This window comes from Syngnathoides biaculeatus, chromosome 16 (genome assembly GCF_019802595.1).
Source record: "Syngnathoides biaculeatus isolate LvHL_M chromosome 16, ASM1980259v1, whole genome shotgun sequence".
Classification (NCBI taxonomy): Eukaryota; Metazoa; Chordata; class Actinopteri; order Syngnathiformes; family Syngnathidae; genus Syngnathoides; species Syngnathoides biaculeatus.
Window position 1 is genome coordinate 21,989,965 of NC_084655.1, and position 14,750 is coordinate 22,004,714.

The following is a 14,750-nucleotide window of genomic DNA, read 5'->3' on the forward strand; positions in this document are numbered from 1 at the left end:
AGTATTGTTGTTGGGTAACACAAAAATGCTTGTAATATCTCAGCGTTATCATTTATGATAGGATCATTTTAAATTTTGGTACAGATTTGAACAAAAAACATGATTTTGCCTCCGCGGCCCACAGAAAATCACGCGGCGGGCCAGATCTGGCCCCCGGGCCTTGAGTTTGACACCAGCGGGTTAGAGCATCAGCCTTACAGTTCTGAGGATTAGGTTCAATTCCCTGACCCCCCTGTGTGGAGTTTGCACGTCCTCGCCGTGCCTGCGTGCGCTCCGATTTCCTCCCACATTCCCAAAAATATGCATCATTGATTGGACACTAAATTGCCAATAGTTTTGAATTTTACTATGGAAGGATTGTTTGGTTGTGCCCCGCGATTGGCTGGCGACCAGTTCAGGGTGTACCCCGCCTCCAGCCCGTTGCCAGCTGGGATAGGCTCCTGCAATCCCCGCGACCTTCGTGAGGATAAGCGGCGAAGAAAACGGATGGATGTTTTGTAGGCTTTGAGTTGTACAGGTTTAAAGGGTACAAAGTGGGAAAAAGTACTTAAATGATCTTCTGAAAAATAGGTATGCGAACAGGGGTGTGTAGACTTTTGCATCAACACATTTTAGTCCCAAACAATAAGTCCAACGTTGATTTGATCAAAGTGGAAAGATTGGTGCCCGAAAACAAACGCCACAATCTATGATGGGTTTATTTGAAGAAACACTTTCAAAAACATCACAGTTGTGTAGTTTACGGTATAAAAATGTTGTTTTTGAGAAATGACAAATACACACTTTCAAGTAGTAGTGGCATACACATGCAAGCTTTTAACAAAAAAAAAAAAAAAAAAAACCACACAGGAGAGAACCAGTCCAATTACCGATATTATCATGTGAACATTATTAGTCAGTCTATTTTTTCCCCAGGGCCGAGGAAGCCACGTGAAAGTGATGCGTAATCAGTTTCCAACGACATGATATTCAAAACATAAGTGCCAGACTTCCGACAGGCAACACGTATGACTTGCAAGAAAAAAAACAAAACAGTGGAAAAATAAATAATATTTTGTATGTTGCCCTGCGTCTTTTCAAGCGTGCTGCGATGATTACGGAAGGGCACGCGTCAAGATTCACAGTTTTTAAACATAAATCGGTAACAAGGTAGTTTTGGCACGCGGCACGTTCACGTTTGGCAAATATGAGACGCGCTTGTGAGAACAGTGCATTAAAAAAAAAAAAAAAAAAAAAAAGCCATAAAAATCTTTTTGAGTTATGGTTTCCTCACAGTTAGCAACCACTCAATGAGGTTATTGTTAAAAAAAAAAATGAAAACAAAACAATAAATGGTCCTGAGAAAAAGCCAGTGGCTCCAAAATAGAAGAAAAAATATTGATTTTTCTTCTTCCATGTAAACAAAAAAAAAAAAAAAAAAAAATGAATGTACTGTACTGTGTGGTAATCGGCGCCATCAAGAGGCTACGTTCAGTGTTGGTAGCAATAGTATAAAAAATAAAATAAAATTAAAAAAATTCAACCGCTTTATGCAGCACAGTGGAGCAGCTGTGGGGTGTTTTGCCTCACAGTTCTGAGGACCGGGGTTCAAATCCCGGCCTCCCCTTGTGTGGAATTAGCATGTGCTGCCTGTGCCTAGGTGAGTTTTCTCCAGGCTCTCCAGTTTCCTCCAACATCCCCAAAACATGCATTAATTGGAGACCCTAAATTGCCCCAAGGTGTGATTGCAAACGCACCTCTTGCTCGTTTCTATGTGCCCCGCGATTGGCTGGTAACCGTTTCAGGCTGTGCCCCGCCTCCTGCCCGATGACAGCCGGGATAGGCTCCAGCTCTCGTGTGACCCCTGTGAGGATAAGCGGCTCAGAAATTTGATAGATGAATGAAAACCGCTTTATGTTGAATGTTTGCGTGACAAATATCAAATACCGACAAGATTCTCTTCTGTTTGTTGTGAACGTTAAAAACACCAAACGGAGGAAGAAAACACAGTTACCACCATATTGTTTTTGTTTTTTTTTTCCATTCAATTAATTTACATTTATGGCCTACCTTTTTTTTCCCCCCATACAAATATTTACTGAAATTATGACTTTGCTACAGCATTAGCATAGGTTAATAAGACTGTGGCATCCCAACTTTCACATGTAAGACGAGAACTTCATCCCAAACCGAGCATCTGCTTGTATATCTCCCGTGTAATGTTACCGCTGTACATGTAAATAGAACAGTTTGAGACTATTTTTATGGTAAACATATTTTTTCCCCATATCCAGATACGGTATTTCTTTCCACGTTTCACGCGGAGTGAGATTGGGTCTATTGGTTTTCCCTTCTTATCAATATATTCAATGTTGCTATGCCATAAGTTCCTCTGCGACTTCCGCCGCAAATATGATTATGATTTTTTTTTTTTTTTTAACTTTTCCCTCCGCCTAGATACCAACATCTTTGGTCCAAATGGCGATTGTTTGGATTTTTGCCATCCTCGCAAAACGTTTGGGTGAAATTTCAAGAACTTCAAACGCGGCGCAACCTTTTACAACTTTTGACTGCACACGTTCGACGGCAGCTGCGCTTTCTGGCGCGCGCGTCCGAATTCAGTACCTTTGCCTTAAAAAAAAAACAGAAGAAGCAGAATGACAAAATTGACAACAGGTCTTTCGATTTCCAAGGAGGTCCACTTCTATGACTCTTCCCGTCTGACTGTAACTTTGTTGCAACACGCCGACGACATTTCCTGTTGGGAATTTTGCTCCTTTTTAAAAGAACGATCAGTTGTGCAAAAAATGACTCAAATCGGGAACGCGTTCAAAACTTTAGAGGGGATCAAATTAACAGTTCAACAACACTTTTTAGGCTCATCCCGAAGCTTCGACCAAAGCTGAACATCTGTTACTTTTTGGCAGTGGTGTAACTAATTTCGCCCCCTCCGCCGGCGACGAGGGGGGAAAAAAAGCGCCGGATGACAACTGACCATCACAGAATCCGGAGGCCCACGTCGGCGGAAAACTGCTCATCGTCCTCGTCGTCTCCTCTCCCCACCTCAACTCTGCTGTGCGCCGCGGAGTTCTTCCGCTTGACCTGCTTGGTGGAGTGGACCCGGGGACTCGGCGTGGGGGCCAAAAGGCGGAAGCCCGGCTGGGACGGGGCGGAGGCGGCGACGTTGGGGGAGGCGGGAAAAGTCATCGCCACGCACGGGACCAGCAAAAAGGACGACGACGACGACAAAGACGGGCTGACGCTCTGCACCGACGAGTAGCCTGAACTGCGGTCGTCCACGGAGAAAAGAAGTCCGTCTCGCTCTTTGGGGCGCAGCGCGAGGTTTCTTTTGTCCTCGCTGAAGCTTTCTTCGTCGCTGGAAAGCGCCCGGCAGTTCTCTCGCGTCCCTTCGCCTGTTTCAGCCTCCATTTTGACGGAGAGCGTCGAAACTGTCGAAAAGGGGAAGACGTGCGATGAGTCAGCGGGTTTTGACGGGGGATGCGCAGAGTCCAAATGGATCGACGAGTCGCTATCTGTACTCCCCTTCTCCGGTCATGCTGTACTGTACAGAATCGGTTTCCGAACTAAAAATTCAGATTTTATTTTTTGCTTCTGTTTCCGAATGAAAATCGGTACTCAAAGGCCCCCCCCAACAAAACCAGGAAATAACAGAACTCGCGCGGCGGTTGATTCAGCTTGCGAACCGCCTTCTAGAATGGACAGTGGTCGAGAACCGAGGCTCTGCTGCAGTTGCAAAACTATTTCATACGTCACGTCGCACGCTGGTGGTCACGCATAGATTATGGGATGCTGCGTCACTGTGTGAAATTCCTCTTCCCTGAAAATCTCACGCCGCTTTGAAATGACATTTCCTTCCTTTAAATGATTTTGGGAAGCATGGGTTCCAGACCCAAACAGACCCACTTGGACAAATACTGTAAGGCATGGGTGTCAAATTCAAGGCCCGGGGGCCAGATTTGGACCGCCGCACGATTTTATGTGGCCCCCAGAGGCAAATCATGCGTATCAACTTCCATGGATTTTTCTTGTTCAAATTCTTCTTTTTCTTTCGGCTCGTCCCGTAAGGGGTCGTCACAGCGTGTCGTCTTTTTCCATCCAAGCCTAATCCGTACACCGTGGTCGGCCTCACCACTGTTTTATAAACTTTGCCCTTCATCCTAGCGGAAACTCTTCTGTCGCATAGGACACCAGACACCTTCTGCCAACTGTTCCACCCCGTTTCTTCACTTCCTTACCACACTCACCACTGGTCTGGATTGTTGACCCCAAGTATTTGAAGTCGTCCACCCTCGCCATCTCTTCTCCCTGGAGCTTCACTCTTCCTCCTCCGCCCGTCTCATTCACGCACATATATTCTGTTTTACTTTGGCTAATCTTCATTCCAGTGCATGCCTCCATCTTTCAAATTGTTCCTCCGCCTGCTCCCTGCTTTCACGGAAGATCACAATATCATCTGCAAATATCACGTTCCAAGCGGATTCCATTCTAACCTCATCTGTCAGCCTATCCATCACTACCGCAAACAGGAAGGGGCTCGGCGCGGATCCCTGATGCAGTCTGCAATCTGTACCAAAATCTCAAATTGTCCCATCATAAATGATAATGAAAAGCATTTTTGTGTTACCACACAACAATAGTTGGAAAAACCGATTACCCTTGATTTCTGATTCCAAAACTTTTTCATAAATTTCACGTGTAAATACGATGAGGCGGTTAAAGATTTTTATTGTTTCACAGCCCTTTGAGGGAAACCGCAAGTACAATGCGGCCCATGTCACCCCCTGCTGTAAGGCCTGAATCTCAAGTCAAACCAGGAGGTGGTCAGGCAGAGCTCAACTCTTGAATCCTGGATTTGCTCCGTTGTTACGCAGATCGAGTAATTTGTGAAGAGAATGAATATTGTTTTTTCCCCGCTATTGTGTTATTTGTAGTGAAATTTCAGGGCGGCACCGATCTGAAAATAATCGGTCCGAGGAAGTTACAGCTAGCTGCTCTTTTGTTCCACCTGCAGCCTCATTCCGCAATCAAATCGTTTCGCACGTGACTCACAATCTCCGTCTTTCTCCCCCTCGCTCTCCTCTTGGTCGCCCTCGTAACCGGAGGAGGACGCGCCCAGGCTCCAGTCCAGGATGTCGCCCAGCAGCGTTTGCTCCTGATTGGACAGCTCCGCGGTGGGCGTGGTCACCCGGCTGCCTCTGTCCTCCTGCATGCCGTCATCGCGCCTCCTTGGGGGGGAAGAGGGACGCTCGGGGTGAGTCATCGGAGGAGCTCACAGATGGATCGAACAAACACCTTCTGGACAAAACAGTTCACGTCTGGCGTGGCTCAACCGAGAGATTAAAAGCACGCAAGCTAAATGAGCAAAGGAAGAGGAGGACTTGTCGTGTTGTCTGATTCAAGTACGTTTTTACGTATGCCTTAAAGGGGACATATTTTGGAAAGCGTGCTTGATGTTCTGTCTGGAGTACGTGGCCACCCGATCAAGAGTGAGATGAAGTCAATTTGTTAGGGACCGACCCCTCCCCCATAGAGTGAAAATTCACAAATAATTGACACCTACTTGAAAACGTTTAGAATTGGTGATAGACGCCACAAGACTGCAGCAAAGCACTATTTGAAGCTCCTCAAATCACAGAGACGGCCGCCGAAGCAATAATTATATATTAGACAGTGCTTTGGCACAAATTTGTTCCGTAACGGTGCTACAATTTTGGGGCTAATTTCAATATTTGAGAATTTCCATGACTCGGAAACTCAACTGGGTGAAGATCCGACGCCACTTGCAAGCGCTGGGCAGACGCTCTGAAACACAAATCGTGCAGAAATATCCACATCCGGCCTGAGTTCGACGACTTGGCTATCTTGAGCTGAAATGAATTTTGGGAAAATTATGTTTGTCTTTCTGTGTGTACGAGACTCTGGGTAACTTCTCCAACCAACCCAGGCTAAAGTTAGTTCCTCCGGAATGTACAAAGATGTCGAAATGTATCACTTCAACATAATTCCACACAAAAAAAAATACTTCCTTGACACCAATCACTACTTTCCCCATCAACTAAGGCCCTGCCACTAACTGTGACATTTTTAGAATCGCACAGGGGACTCGAACTCAAAACCTTCAAATTGCGTGATACTAACTATGACTACACTACTGTGCTGCCTCATATTTGCTCTTATCTTTATAGTTACAGAAATGAAACTGATTTTAAGGGTGCGTGTTCACATCATTTAGCGCGAGGTGATGAGAATTTTGGGGCGCTACCGTTTACTGGTGCCGGAAGGCGAAGCGAGGAACGCTTGGATGTCCGCCGGTTGGCCGGTGGGGCTGGGAGGCTCCAACTGAGGCTCCACTTCAGGAATTTCAAGGATGTGACACAGCTCCTTGTAATCCATCACCTTGCAAAGGAAAAAAAGGTTTCAAATCTTGCTATAAATGATAGGAGTATTTGGAGAGGGAGATGGGACGGGAAAGGTGCAAGTACTTTCTCTCTGCTGATGTGCTGGTAGATGTCGTCTTCGAAGCGCTGCTTCACGCCGGTCAGAGACACGTGTCTGTAGTCCGTGGGAGAATCTTGACTGAAACTGAGGAGAGGGAAATTGGACAAAACACTCAAGAAAACGGCCGTTGATGCACCTTTTGTGACAATTCTCAATCAAGATGGCCGCCCACTCCATCTACCAGCTTTGCGCACGCACCCAATAAGTTTTATGGGCATGTTAAGGGTCCTCCATATTTTTTTGGGGCTACTGGACATGGAACAAGCTTGTAGCCCATCATTCAGGCTTCATCAGACATGGTGAAAGGCATAATGCTAATTAATGGTCAATATTTCAGAGCACTGGTTTGGGTTCATATCCCACTGGGGCCTCCACTCCCTGAGAGGGGTTGCGTCAGGAAGGGCACCCGGCGTTAAAAACTGTGCCATACAAATATGAGCGTTCATCTGAGATGTCACGCTGTGGCGACCCCGAACGGGACACGCCAAAAGAAACTTACCTCTATTTCAAAATGTTCTGTGTGACTAATGGCCAGCGAAGCGGTTCATAAAAACGGAGGGCCAACACGTCATCAAGATTAGGGGTCGCACGTTTAGTGGAATACGGGGGGAACCTCTAAAGCGAAACCCAATCCACTCCGTGACGCTAACTCATTTTGAGGAAAATTTTCCCGGGAATGACATTTGGCGAGCGCTCAACGCTCAAATCATCACCATTATAAAATTCTTCATTGCACAGGCAACGGTTTAAGTAGCATTTGGGGAGTAAAGATGTCATAAAACCACAACAATTGTTAGTTTTTTTCTTTTTTCCATTTAGAATAACCCAATTATTAGTAAGCTTCATTCGGCTTGTCCCTTTCGGGGTCGCCACAGCGTGTCATCTCAGATGAACGCACGTATGTTTGGCACAATTTTTACGCCGGATGCCCTTCCTGACGCAACCCTTCTCAGGGAGTGGAGGCCCCCAGTGGGATACGAACCCACAACCCCTGGTTTACCAAACCAGTGCTCTAACCACTGAGCTACGGGGCCTCAGAATCACCCAATTATTAAATGAGCTAAAAATTAAGTATACATTTTAAGGGGGAAAAAATAGCTCTATTAAAGAAACAAAGAGAACAAGATGCCTGGTGGGAGTTATAAAAGGAGCAATTAAACTACCCTTCGACAGAAAAACAAAAACTCATCAACAGACGGTTTCCACGGCAACTGCAGAAATGATAGGTTGTAGTGAAACCAGTGAGGGATGAAGTCAAGAAGGCAGATAAACAAACGGGATTCGAGTGGGGAAATGCATCAGCGGCGTTGCACAAGAGTGGGGAAATTGTGCTTGTTGTGAACGACTTACCACTTGACATAAAGCAGCACGGCAAGATGGGTGAGGTCTTGCTTGGAGAAGCCCGTGTAGTCCACCAACAGAGCAGGCCAGACGGGAGCTGCATGCGCGCGTACGTACATCAAAAATAGAACAAGTCGATCCTACGATTAGGCGGCAAGTGCCGGCGTTCGCACGGGCGGGTCGGCTGCTCTTTGGCCTCGTTACCGTAGTGATGCAGCGCTCTCGTGAGCAGCAGCGCGGCGCAGGCCAGCGCGGGGGGCGGCGACGTGGCCAGGGCCGAGTAGAGCAGGGACAGCTCGCAGATGTAGCTGAAGAGGTGAGTGGTCCGTCGCTCCAGGGGGAGGAGGGAGAGCAGCACCTCGCCGTAGTCCAGCAGAGTGGGGCTCTGAGGTGGATCGCGCAGGAAAAGCCCGATGAACGGCGGTGTGACATTTGAAATTAACGGCGTACTTGTATTATACATGTAAATACCAGTTTACAACACTTTATAAAGAATTCCCAACCGCTTCATTAAGTACGCCTGCAAAGTTGCAATCATGATGCTCATTTTGATAATCTGGCCAAATATGAATATTTTCCCTCCCTTCCAATCAAAGTCGCCAAGTCTGAGTGATTATCCTGTGGTGGAGTCTGCCACCCCTCCACCCCCCTGATATGCTCAATTAGTGATGTGGAACCTGTTCAATAGTTACAGGCAGTACAGTCACAAATCCTTACAAGTGTGGTCTTCGATTCTGTGGTTGTGAGTGAACCAGAATAAGTTCCTTGGCTGTTGTACTCGTCTCATGAGATTGCAGCCCAAGAGAACAAGACAGTCCGGAACGTAGCGCTATTTTCCTACAATGTCATAAATGAAGCGATCTAATATACAATTAATTAATGTTTTATTAAATAAAATACACAAAGCACAAGATGCGATAGCTTGATTAATAACGGGTATTTATAAATCTTTTCACTTATTATTTTAATGTTTTTTGTAAGACTTTTTTCTAAACTGTTGTGGCACCTGAATCCCACCTCTGAGAATTTCTTTTTTAACTGAACTATTTTTTTTTAACTCGCTTAATATAAATGTCATAAATGAAGCGATCTTAAGATGTGATTTTTGCTGCCTAAATTTTGTGACTACTTCCTTTTTTTTTAATTTGAAAAAACAAGTCCAAAATGCATTTTGTTGAGAGAAAAGAAAATTAAATTTGAAAATGCATCAAATTTTAAAAAGACACTTTTTTTAACACATGTTTTATTTTTTAGATATTAAAACTATTTTTTTCCTATATGGAAAATTGACAAAAATTGAAGATGACAAATGATGTGATTTTTTTTTTTTATTTGAAAGTTATTTAAAATGACTCACCCTGACTTGCCCCTCCAGCACGGAGACAACCTCTCCCATCATTCGGACCAGGTCTTCATACTTGTATGTGTTGTCTGTGAGCCACACGGCTTCTCTTATGGTGAGAATATCCTTACTCATGTAGCTACAAAAAAAAAAAAAAAAAAAAAAAAAAAAAGGGGGGGGGTGGAAGAGCCATTTTATGTCAAACAAAAAAGCCGCTCGTCAGCCTAATGGAAGAAAGGCTGCCTTTTTGTTGCCTCTGCACGTAATGCACAGCAGCAAATCAAGACTGGAAAAACCCTTAAAATGGATAACGAGCAAGTCATCTGAATTCTTACCGCGTGCAGACCACCATGCAGGCGATCCCCAGGAGCTGAAGGCGGACCTTGGGGACGGAGCACAGCGCCAAGTAGCGGTCCACGCAGCCCACGGTCACGTGCAGTGTTAGGCTAGAGAAGTCCTTCATGGTGGTCACCTCCACCAGCCAGTCCACCAGAATGTACCTACAGAGGAAGACAAAATTGAGTGACGGGGTGAAGACGCCGAGGCCGGTGATGGGATAGCAAGGAGGAGGATTTGCCGTTACCTCATGGTGTCCTTGATGCCTCGTTTGAGGACATTGCGGTTGCCGCGTTGGTCTGCCTGCTGGTTGTTCCTAAAAAGTTGGGACACCAAGTCGGCGCAGGCTTTCGCCTCCAAACCCAGCGGGTTGCCGCTGCTGCAAACTTTGGCGAGGGAGACCTGCACGGAGTGAGATAAATTGTTACGAGTCACGCTAGAAACACGACACTGTGGATTAGTGCAGCTGTTGCTCGGATGATTATTTTTGTTGTTGTTTATAGCAATATTTTTTCTGGAACTTGATTTCGGTCATAAAATGGCCACTAAAAGAATAACAGACAGGGAGAGAAATCATTAAAAACTCAAGTACCGTAGTTTCCGGACTACATGATGCGACCCCCCCCCCCCCCACACACACACACACACACACACACACACACTTTCAACTCCGCGGTTTATGCGGTGATGCGCCCAATTTGTGCATTTTTTTCCTAACGGCCGCAAGGGGGCACTTGAGAACAAAAGGTAAGCGAGACTGGTGGAATATATATGCCGAGGAACTAACTTTTACCGGTCCTGTTAGCGCTGCGCTAGTGTTACTGCTGTGCTAGCATGTTGTTGCTGTGTTACTGGCAAATTTCAGTGATATTTACCCATAAGTTTTATTTTAACTGGCCCTGTTAGCGTTAAACTCTTTCTGTGTACCGTCTTTGTAAATATCCCGTGTTTCAATGTGGGCACTTGCCGCTTTTACACAGCTGCGGCGTATGTATGTACCAAATGGTATTTCCTTTACAAATGTACTCGGTGAGACTTGTAACCAGGTGCGGTCTGTAGGCCGGGAATTACGGTAAGTGAGATCATGTGGAGAGATGTTCCTGTGCAGACACCTGTGCCTCCCAGCATCCTCTTGCAGCGTAGTCCCTGAGGGTTCGAACACATTGGAGGTACCTGCCTGGATCTGACATCTGCAAGTCACGAAAAAAAAAAAAAAAAAAATCATACGTGGGGTGGAGCTATTCATACGTAAATGATTGCCAAATCATATGTTTGAAAAAACCATTTTATGAAAGTTCTACCTGAAAACGAAATGAAAACGTAGAGACAACTTGAAAAGTAATTAAAACTTTTCACACCTTTAAAATGATTTCAGTATGGACTGTGAAAATAGTGACAGAGGGAAAACGTCAAAACTCACAGCAGCTTTACGGTTGTGCTCCCATATGAGGTAGGAGCTCTGCAAACACCCCGAGCGCGAAGACTCTTCCAACATGGAAACGGCTTCGGCGTGTTTATCCTCCTCCTGCAGAAAGTTGGGAACGCTGAGAACCGCTGACAAAATTCGTGCTCTTCATCTCGGATCCTGATCTAATTAGTTGTACTTTGTCATGCGAGCGGAGAACGCTTGATGAAGTGGGGTCGGGGGTCGGTTGGGTGGGGGTGGGGGACTCACCTCAAACAGCTGTAACACTCTCGCCAAGCAATGCAACAAGGGACCCTTCCTCTCCTGGGAAAACAAACACGGAGACACTCAGGAACGCATTTCGATGGGAATTTATGAAAATGGACGCGACACAATTAAACAAATAAGATAGTGAAACACAAACCTCAGAAAAAGAAGAAGGAAAAAATAGATGCACCGTATGTGTACAAAAAAAGCATCATACAAGAAGCAAATACGCAAACATGTTCAATAACTCGTACACTTAACACTCACCAGACTTTTTATATTACCATATTACTATCCCATTTAGTATTAGTATCAAGCGAGTAAAAAAAAAAAAAAAAGTTCAGTTAAAAAAAATATTCAGGGGGTGCGATTCAGGTGCTACAACAGTTAAGAAAATGTTTTACAAAAAAACAATTAAAATAGTAGATGAAAAGATTCATAAATACCCCTTATTAAACAAAGTATCACAGATTGTATTTAGTGTATTTTATTTAATAAAACATTCATGAAGCGTATATTACACATTTATATTCACAGGGAACTATAAAAAGTTAGAAGTTATAAAGAGTTTGAACTGTTGGGAGTTAAAAATGAAAATAACTGAAAATGTTTTCAATGCAATTTGAAAAACACCATGGACACCTCGTTTCTTGAATTACAGCTATTACAGGGACATGCTCGATTTCGGACAGAACTCGGTCGTAAAGCGAGGACTCCCATCTGAAACGGGCAGAATTTGAATCTTTATTGTCACCGATGACCACGCCATTCGATCACGTCACCTTGTGGCGGTCACACTCGGCCTTGAGGCGGTCGAAGACGACCGCCTTGCAGCAGCTGCCGGTGGGCGACCACGGCGGCCGGATGAACAGCCAGCTGAAGGGGTCGGCGCCGGGGGAGCGCAGGCTCTCGGCGAGGCTTAAGAAGTGCGATGCTTTGCGGCCGCAAACGTCCGCGTGGCCCTCGTCGCTCAGCAGCGCTGTTTTGGGGGAAAAAATGACACGAGCGGTGAAACGCAATCCCGAGACGCGCTTGTTGGCAACAGTGGAACAGCAAAACAGCTAAACTAGCAAAAACAGAGTTAGAGAAAGTTCCGTGTGCTGCCTAAAAGAAACCAGTGGCTTCTTCTTTTCATTTTTGACAGTACGTATGTGAATTGTGCCATCGGATGTAACAACCAGTCATCCCTCACTCATTGCATCACGTTGCAAAATGCCACAAACTGAATAGCTGGATGTTATACTTTCAATTCGCATTGGATTATAATTTTTTTTTTGCGCACAATGCAGAATATCTGCGAAGAGACTGCATCAGTGGTGCACAATTGCCCACGCACGCGGTCTAGAGGGAACATTGGCTGAGGTCTTTTTTTTGGCACGCCGTGTCGCGATCGACCAAGACTGCTGATCGATGCATTGAGCACCCCTGAACGAGAGTTTTAAGTAACATTTCCTGATGGCCAGAATTTGCTTGCTCATACTGAGCAGCCAGCCAGAGTGTACCATTTCCTGCTCTATGGTAACCATAATGCTTTGAAGATGCTGATGTCATGCAAACCATCACAGTATTAAGATTTAAACTTACTTCTCGGGCTGCAGCTAATGATTAATTTCATGACTGATTAACCGAAAATACTTCAACTACTGTATGATCACAACAATGACCACAATGGGACTATTTGTACTGAAGTCGACCAGAGTAACAGAATGAATTGCATTTCGCTTTCGAGGTTCCACTGCGTGAGGAAAACGTATTTTACTTACGTCCTTCATTGTACAAATAAGCGATCCCTAACTTGACAGCCGCCTCAAAATTCCCCTTTTCAGCAGCTCTGTGGAAGACAAAGATTTGTCGTGGAAAGATGGAAACATCACAGATAGAAGAGAACATTAAATACTTGTGAATTTCTTTTTACCTTTCAAATAACCATAAATTGTTAGGGGAGGGCCAAGTGTCTCTGAAGTTCGCCCTGGCCCAAACACTGGCGTGGTTGTCCACAATGTTACGCAGCTGAGAATGAACCTACCACCAAGAGAGCTGAACTTAGTCAACGCGGCAGCGCAAAATGAAAGAGGCCGAAGCCGATCTCGTGGTGTGTGTGTGTGTGTGTGGGGGGGAAAAGAAGCGTGTGCTTGCCAAAAGTGGCGTGGACGTGTCGGGTTTGTGTCAGAGGAGGACGATGACTCACAGCCCGGACGGACAGCAGGTCCTCAGCGGAGATGCACTGGAGCACACAGAGGAGGACCTCCTCGGGCAGACTCAGCAAGGTGATGCTCGGCGTGCGCAGGCGGACCCTCTTCCGAACCGGGATGGAGTAGCATTTTGGGCAATGGCAGTGAACTGCTGAAGGGGGGGGGGGGGGGGGGGGGGGGGGGGGAAGAGAAACCAAACAAACAAAACAAAAAAAAAAAAAACAGGCGGATTTAATACACTGGCCTTTGCTGAGCTTTGGGAAACACCACACAAATACATATTCACGAATATTCGACATAGTTTTATTGGTACTTATTCACGACATGTAGTTTTATTTTCTAAAGAACTTCTCATTGTATCTGGGACATAAAATGCCCCTTTAAAGCAAAGAAATGGCAACCGAAACAAACTGTGGAGTGGAAGTAAGTAGTTGGGAAGCTTCACAAGTTTACCCAAGTGGGCGCCCAAATTTCCCTCCTGGGGCTCGAGTGCCGTAAACTTTTAAATTTACGCCTCATGCTGTTCAACATTCCCGGCGTGGTTCTTAACAACTTAAAAAGCTCGTCAAGTCAAATGAGAACACGTTTTACATAAATACCAATTGTGCATTAATATCAAAAATGTCCCTCGCACGTCGAGCTAGCAGTGCTAACTAACCCTGTTAATCAGTTAATTTAAAGTTTATACTTAAAACATTTTTTCCAGGTATTTGGTCAGTCATTTAAAGCCATGTGAGGTGATTTAAGTAAGAAAGGGGTGAAAAGTGACTTACCACCAACTTTCATTGCAAGTGTACTCAATGTATGTACAGTAATCTTCAAATCTTCCCACCGGCTAACTTCGGAGCATTCAGGCGGCGATTTACACCTCACGCAGACGTCGGCCGAGTGTCAAATACACAAATTTAACTAAATTTGACGGCAAATTAAGCCCTCCACTACGAGTTGAAGCAGCACTAATGGGTAATGTTTGAAATTGTTGGCCCAATTCAAACCCAAACGTGAGTCGTGACTTGTTAGGCACGCCTCGAAGCTCCCCGAAGCACCGCCCAGGCCGACTGTTTAAACACTGCATTTGATTTGATTGGTCGCACGTATATGCGACACGATTGGCTAGCACCGGTTAAAGTCGCTCCCATTGGTCAGCGTTTATAAACTGCAGAACGCTGCGTCGCGACTGGACAGCGTGGCCGGGATTCGAAGTACGCGCTCGGCAAAAAGCGCATACGATTGGTTGACCACAAACCGAGCAACGCCCATTGGCCCATCGGAGTAGAGGATTGTGGGATATGTAGTTACGTAAATTCACCCACGATTTAAAGGTAAATCGTTTAAAGAGACACGCACACATTGCGCAAAACGGGAAAAA

General features: G+C 45.4%; 1 protein-coding gene across 4 annotated transcripts; it reads right to left on the bottom strand.

Moving 5' to 3' along the window:
- Positions 1-843: 843 nt before the first annotated feature.
- ccnf (cyclin F) lies at positions 844-14,404 on the bottom strand. Of its 4 annotated transcripts, none has more exons than XM_061847286.1 (18): positions 14,155-14,404; positions 13,378-13,532; positions 13,105-13,211; positions 12,953-13,020; positions 11,972-12,168; positions 11,193-11,246; positions 10,938-11,042; positions 10,630-10,707; positions 9,765-9,919; positions 9,517-9,681; positions 9,197-9,320; positions 8,044-8,224; positions 7,849-7,936; positions 6,483-6,582; positions 6,263-6,396; positions 5,050-5,225; positions 2,975-3,428; positions 844-1,843 (listed from the first exon to the last, which is right to left on the bottom strand). In XM_061847286.1, the coding sequence occupies exons 1-17, from the start codon at positions 14,165-14,167 to the stop codon at positions 2,977-2,979; spliced, it is 2,352 nt and encodes a 783-aa protein (XP_061703270.1). In that variant the 5' UTR covers positions 14,168-14,404; the 3' UTR covers positions 844-1,843; positions 2,975-2,976. The 4 variants fall into 4 exon arrangements, 3 of the variants coding, with proteins under 3 accessions (XP_061703270.1, XP_061703271.1, XP_061703269.1); XR_009798945.1 differs by lacking the exon at positions 844-1,843 and adding an exon at positions 4,245-4,564 and having other exon boundaries at positions 3,297-3,428; XM_061847287.1 differs by having other exon boundaries at positions 844-3,428; positions 13,378-13,529.
- Between the last annotated feature and the right edge of the window lie 346 nt (positions 14,405-14,750).

Excerpts from the sequence above, each read along its gene's own strand:
- ccnf (XM_061847286.1), bottom strand. Across the intron at positions 7,937-8,043 it reads GAGAGCGCTGCATCACTACG|CTCCCGTCTGGCCTGCTCTG; the intron begins GTAACGAGGCCA and ends GCGCGCATGCAG. Across the intron at positions 3,429-5,049 it reads GGGGGAGAAAGACGGAGATT|TTTCGACGCTCTCCGTCAAA; the intron begins GTGAGTCACGTG and ends CCTTTTCGACAG.